The 16324-nt window shown below is 41.4% G+C and overlaps 2 protein-coding genes across 2 annotated transcripts; one reads left to right on the top strand and one right to left on the bottom strand.

Annotated features, from left to right (window-relative positions):
* Positions 1-5745: 5745 nt before the first annotated feature.
* LOC102705138 (19.0 kDa class II heat shock protein-like) lies at positions 5746-6741 on the top strand. The gene has a single exon (XM_015833451.2). It carries the CDS (start codon positions 6190-6192, stop codon positions 6715-6717), a length of 528 nt encoding a protein of 175 aa, XP_015688937.1. The 5' UTR covers positions 5746-6189; the 3' UTR covers positions 6718-6741.
* Positions 6742-6963: 222 nt separating this feature from the next.
* Positions 6964-12103, bottom strand: LOC102704868 (25S rRNA (cytosine-C(5))-methyltransferase NSUN5). The gene is made up of 13 exons (XM_015833026.2): positions 11788-12103; positions 10897-10955; positions 10670-10720; positions 10286-10418; positions 9642-9727; positions 9390-9488; positions 9237-9290; positions 8623-8767; positions 8041-8102; positions 7847-7934; positions 7551-7634; positions 7293-7454; positions 6964-7208 (listed from the first exon to the last, which is right to left on the bottom strand). Exons 1-13 carry the CDS (start codon positions 12050-12052, stop codon positions 6985-6987), a joined length of 1512 nt encoding a protein of 503 aa, XP_015688512.2. The 5' UTR covers positions 12053-12103; the 3' UTR covers positions 6964-6984.
* Between the last annotated feature and the right edge of the window lie 4221 nt (positions 12104-16324).

Here is a 16324-nt window from a genome sequence, read left to right as displayed (position 1 = left end):
CCTAACACGATTCACTCTGCTGTTTTCTTTTCTTTTCCTTTTTTCGTTTTTCGTTTTTTATATCGGCAAGAAATGAGAGGTGTGATTCGGTTGTGTAATGGTGACACCGCTGTCGTTGGAGTTATAGGTTCTAAAATTCAATTTGGATGATTTGAATTATCAACTTTACAGAAATTTATTCATGATAAACTTTCTGTCGTTATCCTGCATGACCATTGTATGTATTAGCCAAAGCCTAACTGTTTAGTAATCAGTTTGTTTCATATTATAATTCGTTTTATATTTATCCCGAGTCCAACATATTTAAGCTCATCTCGATTACGAAAATATGTCCTAACATCCACAAGACGTTTCATTAAATCCACCAGCAAAATATATTTGTAGTATATTTCTTTTGTCATCTCTCTCCATATATACTTTTAGTTGGATCAAAGCAAACCGGCGTATCGATCCTGTACTTCCACATGGTCACTTCAATTCAGCAACAGAAGTTCTGGAGAAGCATGAACACACAAAGTACAAAGCAGCTACTAGCAGGCAATTCCTGTCCTGGAGACTTTTTTCTTTTGTTCTTCAGTTCAAGCTAAACCTGACAAATATTTTGTCTCAGGAAGATCAGATACTTGAAGCAATTGCACAGTGCCTGTTTTTACATAGCTTAATTACAGTGTATGCAAATTGCAATGCCAATTGATAACAGACAAGCAAAGTCATGTAACAAATTACAGTTTATATTAAATTCTAGTCGTCAACTGTCAAAGTAAAAAAATGATATCGTCCTTTTGGTAGCTTGCCTACAGAACCCGTCAACGACGACGATGGCGATGGGCGGAGGAGGGCTAGCTCAACGGCGCCGCCCGCTTCTTCCCCCCCCCCCTCCTCCGTGAATCTCGCCTCTCCTCCTCCGCCGCCGCTCGGCTTCCTCTTCTCCATCGCTCCCTGCTCCTCTCTTGGCTGCTCGGCTTCTCCATCCTCTCGGCCCTCGCTAGATCTGGCAATGGAGGAGTTGGCTCGAGGGGCTGCTGGCGACGGCGTGCGGGAGGCGTTGGCTCGGGGGGGCTGCCAGCGATGGGTGAAGGAGGCCATCGATCTAGATTTGGTGGCCGGCAGAGGCGAAGACGACCGTGCGGGGAAGGAGAGGCGACGACGAACGCGCTGCAAGCCAGAGCAAATGGGGGCGGGGGAGGTGAGGGGACGCGCGACCCCATCTCCCGTCTTGCATCAGCGCATCCGCGCGCTGCACCCGCGTATCCACGGGCCTGCATGCACCCAGCCCGGACAGAGAGGGAAACTCAACCCAGCGTTTCTCCACAGCCTGGCTGCGGAAGCGATTTTGCTTGCTCCGGACCAGACCCTATAAGGCATGCAGGCAACCAAATACTTTTTGTTGTATGAGTGGGTGTAAATTTAGCTTGATACACGTAACCAAACACATCCTTGACAACCTGGATCTAGTGGGATCCCAGCCCATTCCCCGGGAGAAAGGCTTGGCCAAATTTCCTAGCCATTTGGAAGCCCACAGGGCGAGAATTTTTTTAGCACAATCCATGTGGGATCCCTAGGAAAATATCCCAATCCTTGCTAGGTCAAGAATTTTTCCTCCCGCTCCTTGGGAGCAGGGTTGTACAAAAAGCTTGAGGTTCACAAGTAGCTTGAGCTTGGCTCATCCTTGGCTCGGTTTGAGCTTAGCTCAAGCCCCAAACGAGTCAAGTTCGAACCCAAGCTCGCGAGCTTTGCCAAGCTGAGCTCGACCACACATAACTTGTATGGTTTATGAACCTTATTTATTGATAAACTAACAAATAAATAAACAATAGTATACATCTATAAAAAATAACATGTGTTAGTAATATATTTTTATCTTGATCTCTTGTCTATTATTTTATTAACTATAAAATAATTACATTTATCGATAATATGATTAACTATAAAATAATTACATTTACGAAGAGATTATCATTGAAATATATATTATAGCAATGGTTACCAAGCTTAGCTAACGAGCTTGAGCTGAAAGGTGGAATAGGCTCGACTCGAGCTTGTATTGAGCTCGGCTCATTGACAACCCTAGCTAGGAGGCGTGGGTTAAGGCTCTTGTGTTGCACGGTGGCGGCGGAGGAGGAGGTGTTTGGACGAGAAGGGAGTTGGCAGGAGTGCAGCCACTAGTGGAGGTGTTGTCGCCTGCGGTGAGGATAACGGTGGAGCTGTTGGTGGTCGTCGTGGTGGAGCCAACAGGGTACGATATTGGACTCTAGGCAGATGGGGCTCTAGGGCCATGGCGTTCGTAGGTGGCATGGTGCTTAGCACGACCAACATGGTTGGGGCTGCCGTTGTCAACTCCATCATGTCAAAGGTAACCTTCGTGGGGCTACACAACTATGTCACTGGGTACGATGATGCCACCAAGGTGGAGAGCCACGAGGTCGAGGCTATAGCAAGGAAGTGAGTCTGGATTGTTGGATTCTAGGTGTCGCATTGGTTGTATACACTCTATTCCATTGATCTCTCAGCTCCTTACCGACTAGGTATGGTGGCTTCACTGGGAGGGAAGGTTCCTTGATGCTGTCGACAATGGTGTCGTCTCCACGTAAGAGTTTGTTGACAAATAGTGGCAGGGAATATATCCAAGGAAAACGAGTGAATTATTAGCCACCATGAAAAAAACACCAAGGGTTTCCTTCCCTGGCTATATCACAAGGAACTTCCAAACAAGCCTAGAGCGAGGAGTCTCACAAGACGTGAAACTATGACAAATATAGGGCAACATCATATTTGATGAGCCCCTTCCTTTCGGTTTAGTTGAATTTTACGGTTTTCATATGAGTGATATCAATAGTAGTATTCAATCTGTTCTAAAAACATAAGTATTTTTTGCTACAAATCTAGATATTCTATGTATAAGCACATAGTTATATCTTGAAATAGATGTAGTACGTATTAACATTGTTTTGGTTTTCAATTCATATCATATCAAATCTATAAAATGCAAACTTTTGAGAAGCCAATTGATGAAAATCTAGAAAGTTGGGTTTCTCAACTTTTGACTTCTACTTTATTTTATGAATTCTACAAATATAACTTCTTATAATATCTGTGAGAAGCTAAACAATTTTTAATGCTCAAGATTATAAAAGAAACTGCAATTACAAGAAACTCTTCAAATAAGACCTTGGATCAAGTTAGCAAAGAGGTTGATTCTTAGGCCTTGTTTGTATAAAGCCTCAATTCCGGGCCATCCACGTGGACAGACCGGATTTTCCTTTGATCCCAGCCCACCGAAGTGACATGCCCTGAAATCCCGGCTTGGCAAACAAAGCCCCGAGTAGGGATGAAAACGGCTTGGAAACGGACGGAAACCACCTTTACCGTTTCTATTTTCATATTTTTTCGGAATCGTAATCGAAATCGGAAACCTCGGATACAAAACGGAATTGAATATTATCGAATACGAAAACAGAGCGAATTCGAATCGGAACGGATACGGTAACGAAAATTTATCACAATATAAAAACTCCCAAACCGAGTTCTCAATTTTTTTTCTAAAACAGTAGATCAAAAATTTTAAACATTAGAACTAACAATACCACTTTTTATCATTACAACCAAGTTCACATGTCACTTTGTTAATGATTGTCTAAATACCAAATAAAGGCTCTCATTATAAATTATTATGGTAAAGAGCAAATCACGCGGATTATTATAAAAGTTCACTTATCATATTGTAAAATAAAGTATGTATCATACAAGTTGTTGCAAAGTAAAGTGTTCGTATATATGTTTTGATTAAGGACTTAAGCCTAACTTGCTGAAGTGGCTGAGCTATTTGAGCTGATATTGTGGATTTATGTCATATAGGCCTGCAGAAAAAATCTGGAAAGTTTTCGAGAAAATTCCGGAAAGTTTCTGAGAAAAATTCCAAAAAGTTTCTGACCGGTTCCGATTTCCGGCGGATAGTGCCCTTACCGTATCTGTTTCCGTTTCCGATAAATTCCGAAAAAATTACGACCGACGATTTCTGTTTCCGAAAACTGGTCCGGAATCCAGAAAGATTCCGAACCATTTTCATCCCTAGCCCCAAGTGCATTTAGGGTGTGTTTGTAGGTGGGACGGGATATAACTATCCATGGTGATCTAGCTTTATGTTTGGTTAAATGGATAGGACGATTCAATGTTTTGTTTGGTTGGATGGATGATGATGGATGGATGGATGGAATGAGCATATTTAATTACTAATAAATATTAATATTAATTAATCAACATAAATATTATCCTAATTAGTACAAATTAACAATGAAATATATCTATCATCACTAATTAACACTAATTTAAACTTGTTAATTAGTGATTAATAACAAAACACGCTAATTATCACTAAACAAACACTAATTAACACCGTTAGTGAAGGCGGATGAGCTCATCCAGCCAATTTGGCCGGATATACCCATCCAGCATCTTTATAAAATATTCCTCTCCTATCCCACCCTATCCAGCTTCGTCCACGAACCAAACACATCAAAAAATTAGATGGTCATCTCCCATCCAGGGAAGTCCAGCCAACCAAATACACCATTAGGTCTGTCCCGTTGTTACCAAAATCAACTGTAGCACTCATATTTCAGTAGGTAACAACTAAACTGGACATGTTCACTTTATTGCTCGTATAAAGCTTATCATATATTGGTAAAGTTAAATTTAGCATTATCGTAATTTTGGCAAGGCCAAGATGTATAAGTTGTGTTTAGTTTACTTTAATAACATATCAATTTTTTAGCATAGTTTTATGAATATAACTTTTCAAAATAACCATTCCTTACGTTCCATATTATAAGACTTTCTGGTCTTGTATAGATTCGTTTGTGTGCTAATAAATCTAGACACATTTACAAAACATATATATTCATATCTGGATGAATCTAGGCAAATTTAGAATGTCTTATAATATATAACGGAAGGAGCAGTAATGTTATAAGATGGTAAAATTTAGTTTAGTTTATTACCTATAAAATTTTGATATTGTCAACATTCTAGAATAGTTGATTTTGATAACTGGCCCTTATCTATAAAAGCTATATTTTTTAACCACGTACGGATGGATGTACTACATTGTCTAGCCCTTCAATAAAGCTAGGGTAGTATTTAGGGTTCGTTTTAGTTTCCAAATTTTTTTCCCAAAAATATCCATTCAAATTTTGGAGACCTAAATAAAACATTAAACAATGATGGAAAAAATAATTACATGGTTAGAGAAAAATCATGTGACGAATATTTTGAGCCTAATTAGTCCATGATTAGCCATAAATACTACAGTAACCAACGTGCGCTAATGACGGATTAATTATATCAAAAGATTTTTGTCTCGCGGTTTCTAGACGAGCTATGAAATTCGTTTTTTCATTCGTGTCTAAAAACTTCTTTCGATATCCGGTCAAGCATCTAACGTGACATAACAATTTTTTTTCTTTTCACGTGCTAAAGTGAGTCTTATTCCCAATTCCTCTTTCCCATCCTATATAATCGCATCACCTTGGCACCGCTGGCCGCCGCCATACTCAGGTTGAGATCCGCTACATCTGCCTCGACCATGCGCTCTTAATTTGATTTTACATTATGACATTTGTGGATATATGAAAGCTGAATGGCTAGACGGCCCGTTGGGGTGGCCACGTCACCCGAAATTTTTCGACCGTCGGATCCGCGGTGTGCGGCTGGATGTGCGGGGGTCGCCGCGCGCGCGTGGAGGCGCTGGCCTCGCGCTGTCTCGCCCGGCGCGCGACGCGTGCGCCGCAGGAGAGAGGACGCCGCTGATCTCCCTCCACCTCCGGAGCTTCGGGTTTCCGCCGCCTGCCGTTCCCCACGTCGTCTTCGTCGCCGCCTCACCTTCGGCCTGCCTGTCCGTCGCTTGCTTCGCCCACCTCGTCTTTGGAAAGTTAATGGCTCCGTGCGCTACAGCTGCGGTCAGTGGGCCCCACCCGGCAGAGAGTGCGGAAGCCACGAGAAACACCCGAAGCCTTCTCCATCTCTCCCGCCGCAATTCAGCCTTCCACTGCTCTCCACACTCTTCACTCCTCTCCCTATATTACTATATAAGTTTCTTCCGGCGATCAGGCAGAGCGCACGGGAGATCAAACAAGCGGATATATCCTTCCCTTCCCTTTTCAACCGGATTTGCAGCGGCAGGTGAGTCGACCGATGGAGTTCTCGCTGGTCGGCGGCGGCGGCGAGCCGTTCCCGACGTCGGCGGCGGCGGTGCTGCAGCAGCTGCTGGACCTCCCCGACGAGCTGGAGCGGCAGCTGAACCCGCCGACGCGCGCCTACGTGCGCGACCGCCGCGCCATGGCCAACACCCCCATGGACGTCAAGGAGCTCCCCTCCGGCGCGCTCGTGCTCGCCGTCGACATGCCGGGCGTCAGCCCCGCCGACGTCAGGGTCCAGGTCGAGGAGGGCAACGTGCTCACCATCAGCGGCGAGCGCAAGCGCCCCGGCGACGCCGGCGACGGCAAGGCGGCGGACGCGGTGAAGTACCTGAGGATGGAGCGGCGGATGGGCAAGTTCATGAGGAAGTTCCCGCTGCCGGAGAGTGCCGACCTCGACAGCGTCCGCGCCGAGTACAAGGACGGCGTGCTCACCGTCACCGTGCACAAGAAGCCGCCGCCGGAGCCCAAGAAGCCGCGCGTCGTCGAGGTCAAGGCCGGCGACGGCGAGCCCAAGGACAAGTAGCTCACTGCCATCACTTGCTGCTGTGCTTTTGAAGTGTGTGTTCTGCTTTGATCTTAGTGATCGTCTCGTCAGTGAATAAGAGTGTGCTGCTGTACTACTAAAACTACAGATAACACTACGCTAATGTTATGTGTGTGAAATGGAATGCAGTTTGGCCTTAAATATCATCGCGTCTACATCAACAAAAAGAACTCATCTAAGCATTTTCGAACAAAATTTACCAGTTCAACACCAGTTTCCCTTCAGCTTAAGTTACCAAGGAGACACTCATCTTCTCCAGGTACCCCGGGTAGGGCAGAGCACCATCCTGGACAGTCTCAACGAGCTGAACGCCATGAGCCCGTTTCGCCTCCTACGAGCCTCCTGCTTGCATGCTGCCAAACCACCACTGCTAGGCCTTACAGCATCGGCTGCTGCTGCTTCCCTCACGAACAACGCTATGAAGAAGCCCTCCAGGCCGTCCTCCGGGTCCGTCCGAAGCAAATGCTCAGCTGCACACGACGCAAAAGCCATGAGATGAATGAATTGTCCATCCAGGATTGGCCATGGTTGAAATTTGAGGTAGAAACGCTTACATCCTTGGAAGACAGGGAGGCCGCGGCGTCGCCATTGGGGGAACGGAGTGGCGAGCTCGAACCCGAGTGATGATGCCAACGGCAGGACAGAGCTCACGACGTCCTCGTTCTCGGCCTGGTGGATCGAGCAGGTGCTGTAGACCACTCTCTCCACAGAAGGAACTAGGCAAGGTTGGATGGGAGCTTCAGTTTCTACAGCCGTTGTCCATTGACAATTTGACATGTTAACATTGGACACAGAAAAGAGTAGGGACTTACATGACAGAGCATGTGAGAGTGCTTTCCTCTGGAAGGCGGAGAGTTTCCGTATCCTTGCACTCGTACTTTCATCATCCTGACCACCTGCATATCAATCCATGAATGCACATCAATGTGACAAACACACATATTGCACTCAGTAAATACTAAGTGCACCGCAAACCATGCGATAAGATTTTTAAGTGAGCAAGGTGTGAACATACGCCGTATCCGTATAGGACTTCTTTTTTTTTAAGAATGGATACCGCACCCGGTGCAGGACTTGCTACCCTAACAAGCTATAAACCTGTTGTTACCTCTGGAGTGTGAAGGGAGCAGATGGTCAAGCCTCTCCGTAGAGATTCCAGAACCAGAGCAAGAGGGATCTAATAGAATAGCTCGGACCTGCAGCAATCATCATAGCATTGAAACACATAAAATTAGTGGTAACTATGCTACGAGGCAAACAAAAGGCTACAAGATGTCTAAAGTCTCCTAGCCTGCTACAAACCTCGGCATATGATGGATCATTACTATCGATGTCCAAAAAATCACCGTTGATTGTTTTAATATCTATACAATTGGTCAAGGAAAGTTGACTACCATATTATGTCATGAACTTTCTAAGGCATAATAGACAATGTGTAAGTAAGGTCATTAACTTTGTCATGAACTTTGTAAATAAGTACAAACAGGCATAAACTTGGGAAACAGAAGAAACAAACTACTACTATATACCATCAAGAGAGTTTTATGATCATATAAGTAGAGAACGTATCAAAGTTCTGCTGCAAGCAGGAGGTTATATGTTGTCTACAAAGAAATTAACGTCCCAATCTAAGGGAGGCAGAATGTCTAAAATTAAAATCATCAACTTAATTAGAATATTGGAAAGTCCTTCAGACCAAGCTATACAGAAGGTCCAAAAAGATCATAGGATATTTTAGTTACAGAAAAAACTATGCAAACTTGCAAAATAAAATTTGATCTAGGTTAAACTAGAAGTAAGGTGAGAAGAATGTGTTAGCAGCAAAACAATGTACTAAAATGCACTAGCAAGGTCATTAAAGCCAGAGACTTAAATAGAGGATACTATTTGCTCCGGATCTTTGGATAGTATGTTGCAAGGTCTTGGTCCTCTCTTTGTTAAGTTCACAAGCTATAATACTCCCCTCTCCATTCATGAGTGCAGAAAGATGGACTGTTTTGTTCCCTGGAGCCGCACATGCATCAATAACCTAAGTTTAAAGTTCAAGTGGACATTAATGATTTACCATTGTGTAACTAAAAAACAATACAATCAAAGTAATAAGTTTCAACTGGAAAATATTGGTGCTATATTTTTTCCAAGTCCATGACAAAAATAAAAGAAGAAAAGGCATAGACTTACTATTTGCAAAGTCAGAAGTAGTATATAGATGTTAAGTAAACACATAAGTGCTATTATTTTGTATGGCCAGTTCATACCAGCAATTCCAGCATCACCAAAAATAGGCCATATAGTAAAGAAGCAACAGAGAATTTCTTGTTATGTGTACTAACATAGGTAGTACTGCAATTCAGATTATATTAATATCATATTATGTAAAATCCTATCACTGATTTGATAAAAAGAAGCAGTTTCTATTTTCTTTGGCTGTAAATATTCTCAAGACAATAATAACCATTTAAATGACATTTTTGTCCAGTGAGATAGAATGCACTAACCTTCCAGCCTGGCTTAGGGCACAATGCAACTGCCACCATACAACTTGCTTTCCCCTGTGAAAACAGGTACAGATGAGGAAAGAGCAGTCTGTAACTCTGTATTATTCATAGGTCATTCAAAAGTAAATGCTACACAAACACAAGAGACTTAACCTGCAAAAACACTTTTCCATCTGTGACCAAATGATGGTTATGCAAATCAGTTCCAGGCGGAAGCACCAACATGTCTGGAACCATATCATCTTTATCAACCTACTCAATACTGAGTGAATTAGTCAAGTCTCGCAAGTAGTACTATTTCAAAGTAAGGTTGCATTTACAGTAGTAGGTTCATAAAAAACTTCTGAGCAGGAGGGCTGTTACGTACAGCAGCAAGCTTGCTACACATGAAGATGGATGAAGTACCTTGTGTATTTTATTCAGTTCTTCAATGACAGAATCTGTAGTGGTCCTGAGTGTGTTAACACGAAGAAACCTGGGTTTTGGTTTGACTGAAGAAAGGGATAGCAGTGAGCAGCTTGATATGTACAAACTGAAGCAAATGCACTATACCAATTGATACTTATTTTTCAAACATTGTTATGATCCTAATTGTGAAAAGCAAGTCGGTTTTCTAGGTGAACTGGGGTTGGTGTTTATCAACTATTGTTGCGAGGGCATTGCTTAAAATAAAATCAACAGGTTACACAGAACCAGCCATAAGATGCCAATTATCATAATAAGTCAATTGTTCATGAAAACAAGGAAATGAACTCGGAAGCTACCTTTTATATGGAACATTACATAACCAGTGAATATTGAGTATTGATAAAAATGAATTGGGATACTTTGCATATGCAAGTTTGTAACATATTTTAACTATACAGTGTAAGTATATACTTCATTACAGCCTAGCATTTTATTTTTCTCCTACAAAAATTAAACAACAAATAAATGCATTTGATTTTGGAAGGTCAAGATAATTAGATGGCTGAGAGAAGCATTTAAAAGTAATCATAAAATAGGAATAGTCAATGACAAACTACACAAAACAGAGCAGAGAGAAGTACCTGTACTTTTTTTGCTTACCAAGTCTTCGACACTACGAACCTTCCTTCTAAGACACATTTTCTCAAGAAGGGCCATGAGAGTATCTTTGTGCAACATAATTAACTGCTCAACGGATCCAGAAGTTGCTGTTTCCTACATATATCATTTCATGTTAGTGTTTCTTTCAATAGGGAGAGATGATAAAAGAACTTGTGAGATCCAATGACATGTAGATTTGTTATGCGATCAAGTTCAAACATGTTGAATGGTTATGTAATCAAGTGTTCAAGTCCAAACCAAAAGTGACCATTTTGTGGGTACAAGATTTGAACTCCAAAACTGGAAGTTCCACAAACCATTGCAAGAAATTTGTTGAATCTAAACCTGTTGAGTAACTGACGAACCTGACCAAAGAGAATGTCGTAGGCAGTCACAAAAACTAACTCTTCCTGTTTCTGTAAGTTGGAAAAAAAATATCAATTCATGTTTTGTAGCATGCAGGTATTCTACATTGCAACTTAAGAAGCATTTCTAAAGCCAACATGTTAACATCACACACATAACAACAGTTTACAGCAAGAAGGAATTCATTTCCGTAATTCCATCACAACATATGAAGCGTCTGGCTGACCTTCCATTTACTGGTTAGTACTCCACTTGATGCTAAAACCTCCTTAAGAATTGGAAGATCTGATAGAAGGAAATAAATCAATATGAGGAGAGGAGTAAATATTAAGTGGCAGTATCCAAATTATTTCTTTCATGCAGCCTATATGATTTTATTCCCAGTCCCCGACCACCATTCAAATCGGAGGGAAAAAACAGTGTTATGGTTATCTAACAGTTGTTTTTTTTTTCCAACAACGTAAATGAGAAACACTAACACATTGCACAGAGAAACTCTGGAGGCATTTGAATATTAACACTTTTACCTCTTAGATACATCACATATATATGTGCTAGGTGGCAAACTTATCTTTAATCAGCCCCATCTTTTAGCTTATTATAAGCATAAGCAAAAAGGTTAATTAATTATTAAAAATAGTTTAAGGGTAAAATTTTTATATTCGTGTTCTTAACGATCTAAAAGAGAAGGCCGAAAAATAAAATGCGATAAAAAAAACTCCAAAATCAACTTCAAATTTAAGTTATAAAATTAAAATTTTAGCTTATAAGCAAGAACCAAAAAGATGAGGGCGATTTTGCCAGAAAATAACCTCTTGCAGCCAATACAGAATACGATGGCACGTAACTACATAGGAATTAGTACACAATGAAACTTAATTGCAATTTTAAGATTTATACTGTTATGCTAGATGTGAACATGGCAAACAAATGAGTAGAACACCGGCACAAACACTTGAAAGCGCATTCCCAGAGAAGCATCCCGTGAGATGCATAGGATGGCAGGAATAGGATATCCAAGTTGAGCGAACTTAGCAAGACAGCTAGGCATTGGCATTCCATCGAACACCTTGCACGCAACAGACAAGGAAGGCAGGGGATGAGAGGGAATGCTTACACTTGAGGGTCTGGCAGACGAGGGCGAAGGTGGCACGCTTGTTTCGGACGGAGGGGGAGTACACAAGCGACTTGATGGAACCGGCGGCGCGCCTGGAAGCGTCCCCGCGGAGCACGCGCCGGAGCACCGAGGCCGCCTCGCGCCTCGCGAAGAAAGCCGCGCGCTCCGCCGCGTCCCGGCTCGCCATCCGGCGCCTAGGCGGCTGGGACGGAGGCGGGCGGCCCGCGCGAACGTGGCCGCGATTCCCTGACGGCGGCGGCGCCATGGCTCCCTGCCACCACGGCACCACCCGAGTTGGCGTCGTGGCGAGGGCGGCTTGTGTCCGGAGTAGGGGCTGCCGGCTGCATCTTCTCCCTTATACTCGAATTTTTTTTAAAAAAAATTTAATTTTATTTAATAAATAATTTACAAAATTATATTTTTCTTTGTTAAATTTACAAATCTAACCTCTTACCGCCCTCCTATAGGACGGAAAGGTGACATGGAGGGAGCCAGGGACAGTCGATGGCCACGCGGGGTAATTTTGCAATTTTGCCGCTCACGTCCGACAACTTTTCGATTGAACCACGGTTTGATACATATATTTATAACAATGTAATTATTTAATCATAAGTATTGCTTAACTTAGTGGTGATCGTCACTCTTCTATCTTGGAGGCTAAAGGTTGAATCCTCATGTGAGCATATTTTCTTTGATTTTTTGTTTGGGCTTTTTGGTCGGCAGAAATAGGAGAAAATATGCTCTTACGAGGAGTGCATATATGTATTAAACCATTGTTTAATCGAGAAGTTCTCTGGCGCGAATAACAATTTTGTATTTTTTATAATAATACTGTAAGGACGGCATGGGGTCAAACGCAAAAAATTATGAACTAGCGTCATCGCCTTCGCTGCCATCCGCCACACCGTGTTCCATGCAGGGTTACCGAAACCATTTTCCTGTGAAAACCAGGGTACCGCGCTCCCGCAAGGTAACCGTAAAAACCACAACGAATTTAAAAACAAAAAATTGAATTCAATACCGCGCGGTAAACGCGGTTACCGGCCGGTTTTGCATGGTTTCGCGCGGTAACCGCGGTAAGTATGTGCTGAAACAACACACAAGAACGGCGGAAACCGTGGTTTCCCGCGTGGTTTTTACAGTCGAAACTGCGGTTACCGCGAGAAAACTGCGGGTGTGATGTCAAATGAAAAAAATATTAAAAAATCTTTAAAAATACATGAAAAATAGGAAACCATTTTGTGACTATATTTGTGAGTTGTGACATAGGAAAAATAGGAAAATAGAACATGTTTTAGGGAAAACAAAAAAATTTTCATATGACCTTTTCTAAATTTTTGATATTGCAACATACAAACATACACCGTCATATGACTCATATCACTATTCATCAAATAATTCACAACAATAACAAGTAACAATTTCATTTTGATTGTTGCATCACAACTATACCTAGTACCAATTATTATTAACGTGTACGTATAATTTTTCTCCATACATATTTTCCATATATCCATCGTTGTATATTTGTATTTAAACATTATGTACCCAAGTGTCTAGTGTAAATTACTAATGACTTAACAACAAAATATTCTTAACCATCTACCTATGAAATATCATTTGTAATAAGCTATTTTTTAATTTTGTTTCCCGAAATTCTCGTTTATGATTTTTAATTATGCCGGAAATACATTTTTTTCATAAATTTCTTTGACAAAACTACACTATATATCAACATATACAACATATATTTTTTATTAAATTTTCTCAAATTTTTTAAATTCTTCTCAGATTTAAACTCGGTTACCGCGGCTTACCGAAACCGTGCCTCCGCGGAGGGCACGGTAACCATGGTTTCGGTAACCCTGGTGCCATGTAGGCTTTCTGCCTTCCTAGAGTACGGCAAGAGGTTAGATCTATGATTTTTCAAAATAAAAAAACAATTTTGTGAATTATTTAATAAATAAAATTTATAATCCAAAAAAAATCAACTATATCCAATTAGGCAGAGTCAAACCTCAGGCCAGGCCAGGTAGGCCATGCCGAGAAAAAGCCCGGTAAAAAAAAAACAGATCGAAGCCCAATAATTTGCAAAAAAGCAAAAGCCCAGGCCTGGCCTGGCTCAACTCCTGGGCTTTCTCGGGTCAAGGTGGAAGTTTTTTGGATTTCTGTATTTCAATAGCTAGATCCAGGACTGACACCATGGATACATGGTCAAGTTGGGTCAGGCCCTACTTGAACATGTTTATCCGCAACATGCAAAAAAAAATTAGTTGGTGCATGATTAATTGATGTTAGTTAAAAAACTGGATAAATGATTAGTATAATTTTATTGTAATTTTCTTGTAGGTATTTAAAAAGCGTGTTGTAAAGCAATTTAAGAAGCGATGCGTGTGAAAACGAAAAAAAGGCAAGGATGTGTTTGGTTTAGGGTTGGACGGAGCCAACTCAGTAATAAAGTTGTTTGGTTTGAGGACAGATGTGATGGGTTGGACCTAGAGAAGAAGTATTCCTCCTATATATGTGATAAAATCTAAAAAATACCATTGACAAACGTCTAAGTCTAAGAAATGCCATCGACGAATGCGAGTTCTAAGAAATATCATTGTACAAATGAATTTGTCTGAGAAATGACATTACCGTTAGGTTTCTATCCATTTTTTACCGTTAAATACACTATTCACATATAAAACTTAAGGGAAAAAGTTGACGGAACCCTAACGGCGATGATATTTCTTAGACAAATTCGTTTGTATGATGACATTTTGTAGAACTCATGCTCGTCAATGGTATTTCTTAGAATTAAGTGTTTATCAATAGCATTTGTTAGATTTTCTCTATATATAGGTCTAGCTCATCGAACAAATTGGCCTAGCTGAACGAACACACTTGGATCAAGAAACATCGTCTACCTTTATCATTGAGTGCCACTCTTGCATGCGCCTACCATCGGCGAGCTCCTTCATGCATGCATGTTGTTGGTCGAGCTCTTTTGTGCTCCAGTTGCCAATCGACGACGCCAACTGAGCTAGTCGTCTCGGATCTAGGAAAGGTGTGATGGTGGATGTGCTCCTTCGCGTATGCCCGCTGTCGACCGAGCCAGCACCCACCTCCTCCTGCTCGGATTTGTTGCTACCACACACGCGATAGCTTGGAGCAGTCGTCGCCCACTCCGGAGTTAGGGCATGTACAACCCACAGACAACAGGTCGTCTGCAAAATTTTGAACTTATCATACAGACAGATATAAAGACAGCCCATACAATCTACAGTCAAAGGGTCTGGCTGTAAGCTGTTTAATATTTTGTATGTAGTTTTAGATCAACTACAGATATATATGTATATACCATCGTCTCTGTGAGGAAACCGCATCGTACAATGGAGCCCCGCCCATCTCCTCCACCTGGGAGAACGGGACAGACCTGTTGTCTCGTGAGACGACGCTGACCCCGTCGGCAGGATCAAGCGGGGGTTTTTTTTTTTTTTGCAAAAACACTGTCATACAGCCGGCTCATACAGCCGCGCTGTACATGCCCTTAGTGTTGTGTCTCACTCATGTCGGAGCCATCATCACCTCTTGCTCAGGGCGGTGCCTCCTGCGCGCGTCGTTGTTGCTCGCCCATCCTTTTCTTGGCTATTAGACCGAATGTTGATTAATAGGTGGATAAAAGTTTTCTGTGGACGAGATGCACTGTGCATTGGGGAAGCGGGTTGTTTTTTCGGAATTCTTAGGGTGGAAGCATGCTACACACGAGGGCCAATGGGAGAGTGAGGATAGACAACTACGTTTTTACACTTTTATACAAGTAGTAAAGAAATGTGAGTAGCTAAACAAATGTCTCAATATACCATGATGGACACAAAAATTCTCCACCTAGGCACAATCACATCCATTATTAACACGGGGCCTAAAAAGTTACAATTTTGTTTGAAAAAAAAGCAATGTAGATTAGGTTGTTTTAAGTTTACGCACAAATATGTAAGGTTATACAACCGGTGAAACAAAAACAATAAAACCAGACAGCGAATAGTTATTTGAACAGTGCAAATTAGTTTTGATTTTTTGTTTCTTGATGTGTAAATTAAATTTAGACTTGCATTTTTATGCAATAATGACCTGTAGCATAATAGCCCACATTTCAAAATTTACGATTTTTTTTCATAATCATCGAAGTCACATGCATACGATTAGGTGTAAAAACCTTTATGATGCCATGTTGTGTTAGGATTGATGAATAAGAAAGAATAGACCGTGAGAATACACATTACAACTGTGCTATTAACATAATTTTATATATGAATAGTATATTTACTATACTTGAGCGAGTGGATTTCTAAATCATTATATTCAAAACATAATACATAATAATGTTTTTTTCATTATATGGAAAACCGATAACTTTTTAGGAAATATTTGTTTTAACAATAGTTTCTTCTATTAAAGTAACCATTTTTTTCCGAAAGAGAACGAGACCGCATGTTGAAAGCAACAGAGAGCTTCACGTAAAACTATCGAAAGATGTTTAGATCAATCATAT

This window comes from Oryza brachyantha, chromosome 2, assembly GCF_000231095.2.
Source record: "Oryza brachyantha chromosome 2, ObraRS2, whole genome shotgun sequence".
NCBI classification, from domain to species: domain Eukaryota; kingdom Viridiplantae; phylum Streptophyta; class Magnoliopsida; order Poales; family Poaceae; genus Oryza; species Oryza brachyantha.
This window is presented reverse-complemented; position numbering and strand designations above follow the sequence as displayed.